Below are 5,053 nucleotides of genomic sequence, written 5' to 3'. Positions count from 1 at the left end.
CCCGCCGCGAGGCTGAGGACTCGGTGTCTTCGAGGTAAAAAGAGCCCCCAGGACGAAACATGTAAGTATGAAAAGGCTGAAATAGGCGATTTGCGGAGGAAAGAAAACAAAACGTTTGGTAAAAACAGAAGACAAATTCTTTCCCGCCCCTGAAATGGGCACAGACCCGGTCGCCCCGGGGGACAACGGTCCGGGTGGGGCGCCCCTGGCAGTACTGCACCCCAGCCTTCAGGGCTGCTACCCCGTGACCAGAATCGGTCATGGAATCCGTCCTAGCACAAAGGTCGTGCAGGAGGGTCGCGCCCTGCGGCCCTGACGGCAGCACAGCTCCTGACCCGGACTGCTGAAGTCCCCCCCTCCCCCAGGGCAGGGGCTGACCCCGAGGAAGGTCCAGGCCTGAGAAGGACATCCACGATTTGCTCTCCAGTGGGTAAAAATCCTTCAAATCCGTATGTGACGCTTGAAGCCTGGCGGGTCCTGCGCCCGCACCCACTGTCCTGGGGCATCTCCCTGACCTCTGGCCTGTGTCTCCACCCACAACCCCTCACGGCCCCCAGTCCCGTCCTTGCCCCACAGCTGGCCTTCCAGGCCTGTCCCCACCGGCCTTAGGGTGCCCTCCGGGCCTCCTGCAGGGGCCAGCCGTCCCGTCCAGGTGCCCTCATCATTCTGTCCGCAGAGAGGAAGGGGGTCAGAACTGCAGCCACTGTCGGGGAGACCCTCAGCTGGCTCCTCCCTCTCCCAGCACATCCTGCCTGATGGCCGCCAGCCCTGGGTCACCCACTCCCCAGCCGTCCGCCCCACACTCTCAGGGGCCTCTACTGGGCCTTTCCCACCCGCCTGCCCGAGCAGCAGCTGCTGGAGGGCGAGGCAGGACCCCGAATCCCCCCGGGGGGCTGCAACGCTAGCCAACCGGGCGGCCCCTCCTCTCCCGCTCCTGTGTGCTTCCACGCACCGCCAGCGGTAGCAGACCAAGGGGCCCGGAAGATGGCTCTGCCCGCAGGAGCCCAAGAAGGTGTCAGGGCATCCGGGCCCTGGCTCCTTGCGAGGCCAATGATGGCACCCCTGCGGCGGTCGCCACCTCAGGCCCCCTGCAGCTGACAAGAGGGTGCCAGCAGGTGGCGCTGTGCTGCCTGCGATCACCTGCCACAGACCGGGGCCCTCGGACCAGCTCGCCCTCTCTCAGCGCCCGCAGACAGCTCAGTCAAAAGCCAGGGTTAATGTCCGAATCGGACAGAGGAGGCCGCTCGGCGTTACCTGCAATGCGGATGACTGCCCGCTCAGCAGGGTCCAAGACACTCCCATTGCCCCCGGAGCCACCTCCACCTCGCCGGGTCCTCTGCGTTTTCCCCAGGTTCCAGGGCAGTGTGTCCCCGGGGCTGGGCGAGCTGCTGCTGCCTCCGCTGGCATCCTCGGCCACTGCCCGCACCTCGTGGTCCTCGGCCGACATGGCCTCCTGGAGAGGGAGCGGGAGGGGTCACCCTCTGTGTTTAGGCGGATACCGCACACTAACCAGCCGCTCCGTTAATCTAGACATTGACCGCACCCTTTCCACCCTCACTCCCCCTTGTCCCGCTTCACCCACATACTGACCGCCCCCCTCATCCCAGACATTGACAACTCTGCTCCCACCCACAACTGGCCTCCGTCCGACCAGCTCACCTCTGGGACACCCACACAAAGACACCCCTCCTCCAACACTGACCTCACTCCCTTGTCTCTCACCAGGACACGGGCACCTACACACTATCACCCAGGGGCTCATCCCACCACTCAGACACTAGCGTCCACTGGCTCCCACCCGAACCGGGACGTCCCCTCTACACCTCCGATCAGCAGGCAAGCCGGACCATCAGGACCGCACTCCCTTCCCTCTGCCAGCCGTCAGGGAAGGACCCCGGCCCCGGCCCCTGGTCGCTGGCGCTGTGCCTCCAAGCTCCGAGCCTCAGCCTCCAGCACCCCCGTCGTCCTTCCCCGCCCCCAGCCCCGTGCAGTCCCACCTCGGTCTCCGCAGTGAAAGCCTATAAATATCTGGAGCCGCAGCGGCGTGGGCCGCAGGAGCCCGGCCTCCCCTCCGGCAGCCCGCCCAGCGCCTCATGCACGCCCGCACCGCCGGCTGCCGGAGCACACGCACACCCACGCGTGCCCGCGGCTCTGCTCCCGGTCCCCGGAGCGCTGGCGTGCGGGAGGTGAATGGGGCTCTGTCCCGGAGGGTGGAGTGCAGTGGGGGCACAATGTGGGCTCTGTGCCTCCGCCCTTGGGCTCGGGGCTGGGGAGGAGACAGCGGGCACCGAGCTGGGGGCCACCCGCCCCGCCCCCCACAGGCTGCTCTCCGGCACCTCTGCCGCTCCCCCCACCCCACCCCGCCGCCCCGGCACCCCGCTGCCGGCCGCGCCTCCCCGGCAGCCTTTCCTGCCCACACTCGGGGCACCGCCCGTCCAGTTCCGCAGTCTGGGGCGCGCAGAGGTGGTGTCGTCCGGAGGGAGGATGGGCCGCGACGCAGCCCCAGTTCCGCGACGCCTTGCTCCCGCAGAGCACCCCCCCCCCCAATCCCACCCCGCAGCTCCCGCACCCTGCGCGCCTCTCCATCCCGGCCCCGGTCCTACGTGCCTGGTGGCTCAGCTCGGCTAGGCTCGGCCGCCGCAGCCCGACTGCTGGGCCAGGAGAGCCGCGGAGGCTGTGCGGGCGGGGCGAGCCCGGAGCCCCGCCCCGGTCCCTGCCGAGCGCCGCCCGTGCGGTGGCAGCGCCCGAGCGCGCTCGGGGCCGGGGCCTCACCGAGGCTGGGACGCGCGTCCGGCTCGGAGGGCAGCGCCGGAGCAGCGCTCGCCCCTCCCGCCAGGCGCAGCCCTCCCCGTGCGTACTGGGCGGGCCGGTCGGCAAGGAGACGTTGTTGGAGAGCGTGCGTGACACTAAGGCGACGTGGGGTCGCAGGGGTGCGCGCCGGGTCGCGCCTTGGCCCGTCGCCCAGGGCCGCCTCGAAGGAGCCACGGACGCTGCCCCTCGGCCCTCGCCTCCAGCCGCGCCGAGGTCCCTCGCCCCCCAAGCGGGGGGCGGGGGTGACCGGGAGCTCCCGAAGGCCCCGTCGCCTGGTTTCACAAACACGTTTATTCAAACAACGGAGTTGCGTTCGGGCTAGGTCGGGCCGGGGTGGGCGGTGTCGAGCTGGCCCACCCTCCTCCCGGGCTCTGCTGACCCCTGGCGGCTGGGCCGGCCCCAAGCGGGGACACAGCCCTGGCCCTCCGTGCCGGCACCCACCTGTCCACGCACAGCAGCCGGAGGCAGGGGCGCCCCCAGGGGCAGCGGAGGCAGCCGAGAGGCCAGCAGGGCTGTGCGCCGCGGGGAGCCGGGCGCCAGGGACTGCTGGGCCGAGGGAGGACGGGGTCTAGGGTTAGGTGGCTGGAGAGTGGCCCAAGAGCCCAGCCGGGTCCCCTGGGGGAGCCTGGTGTGAAAGGTGACCAAGATCCCGGGCCGGTGGAGGCAGCCCAGGAGCAAGTGCCAGGGGCCCGCAGAGGGGGCACCCGCAGGCCTCAACGGCCTGTCGTCACCTGCCAGCACCAGTGCCCGAATACCACCTTGTGGCCGTCAGCGTTGGGGGGCCAGTAGCCGTCCTGAAGCGACAGGGAGGGGCACCCTGCTCCCCTGCCCAAAGAGCGTGCCTGTGAGAGGAGGGGGGGGACAGCTGAGGGCCAGGGTCGCCAGGCATCAGCAGAGCCCGCGTCCCCGCTGCCCGGTCTCACTGTTGAGGCTGCAGTAGCTACAGCCTGAGCACAGATGTCAGCTCAAGGACTGCCCACGCCATGTGACAGGTACAGGACCTGCTCAACCGGCCGCCTCTCACAGACCGCCGCAGCGGGTGCCACACACGCTCCACCTGCTGGGAAGCCAGTCAGGGCCAGGCTCTCCGGAGAGCCTCCTGCCCTACGTGCTGGGCCACCGCAACAAAAGTTGAGAAATCAAGAGCCTTCTCTTGGTGGAGCCAGGGTCTAGGGAGACCTATCATGCTGTGTCCAGCTGCGGAGGCCAGGCAGACATTGGCTGCCCGGGTGGGGCCCCGAGGCCTGCGGGTGGGCAAACCCAAGCACCCACCAGAACTCGGCACCCGCATCCAGGCCCCCTGCAGAGAAAAGCTAGGCTAGGCGCCCACTGCTCACAGGATTTCCCTTGAAACACCGAGGCCTGTCCTGGACCTCTCGGCACTGGGAAGACCGCTGTCCGCCGTGGGGGGCCAGTTCAGGGGCCCAGACAGAGCTTCTGAAGAAATTCTGACTCACCTCTTCAGGGGGGTGCAAAAGAATATCACATCCGTGAAACAAGACTGACTTCTGTGAAAAGGAAATAGTCTGAAAACATGGAGAATGGAACGTCTGAGTTGAGTCCAGGGGGGAGACCGGGTGACGAGATCAGGAAGTGGAGTCAGGGGGCGTGACTCGGAGCCAGCGGTGGGGGCCCCGTGGGGACAGGGCGGCCCGCACAGGGGTCTAAGGCCTGCACAACCGGGCCTCTGCGAGAAAACGGGGCACAGGTGGCGGCCAGCAAGTGAGGGCATGCGGGGAGGAGTTTCCCTATGCTGAAGGCGGCGTCTGCCGATGGAGAGGATCCACGAAGGGCCGAGAAAGACACATCCCCGGCACCTACCTGCTGGGGAACCTTCAACTTTTTTTTTTTTTTTTTTTCACACCCCCCCTTTTTTTTTTTTTTTTTATGTTTATTTATTTTAGAGAGAGACAGAGTGCTAGTGGGGGAGGGGCAGAGAGAGAGAGAGAGAGAGAGAGAGAGAATCCGAAGGAGGCTCCAGGATCTGAGCTGTCAGCACAGAGCCCGACGCGGGGCTCGATCTCACGAACCGTGAGATCATGACCTGAGCCAAAGTCGGACGCTTAACCGACTGAGTCACCCAGGCGCCCCGACTTTCAAAGCAAAAGAAAATTTCGCCAGTCTCCAGACACACACACACCCAAAGTCTACATGCAAACGGGACAAAAATCTTGGGAAAAAATCCACATGCTCGTCACAAAACTGCTTGATGCTAAGAGACCACCAGTGGATTTTTTTTTTT

General features: G+C 66.6%; 1 protein-coding gene across 1 annotated transcript in view; it reads right to left on the bottom strand.

Annotated features, from left to right (window-relative positions):
• PLEC (plectin) overlaps positions 1-2,789 on the bottom strand; it is a 56,547-nt gene extending 53,758 nt beyond the window's left edge. The window contains exons 1-2 of the mRNA XM_049632779.1: positions 2,608-2,789; positions 1,255-1,453 (exon numbers count right to left, since the gene is read on the bottom strand). Of these exons, the coding sequence (XP_049488736.1) occupies positions 1,255-1,447 (193 nt within the window). The 5' untranslated portion in view covers positions 1,448-1,453; positions 2,608-2,789. The remainder of the gene's footprint in view (positions 1-1,254; positions 1,454-2,607) is intronic.
• Positions 2,790-5,053: the final 2,264 nt, after the last annotated feature.

This window comes from Panthera uncia, chromosome F2, assembly GCF_023721935.1.
Source record: "Panthera uncia isolate 11264 chromosome F2, Puncia_PCG_1.0, whole genome shotgun sequence".
In the NCBI taxonomy this organism is placed as follows: Eukaryota; Metazoa; Chordata; class Mammalia; order Carnivora; family Felidae; genus Panthera; species Panthera uncia.
This window is presented reverse-complemented; position numbering and strand designations above follow the sequence as displayed.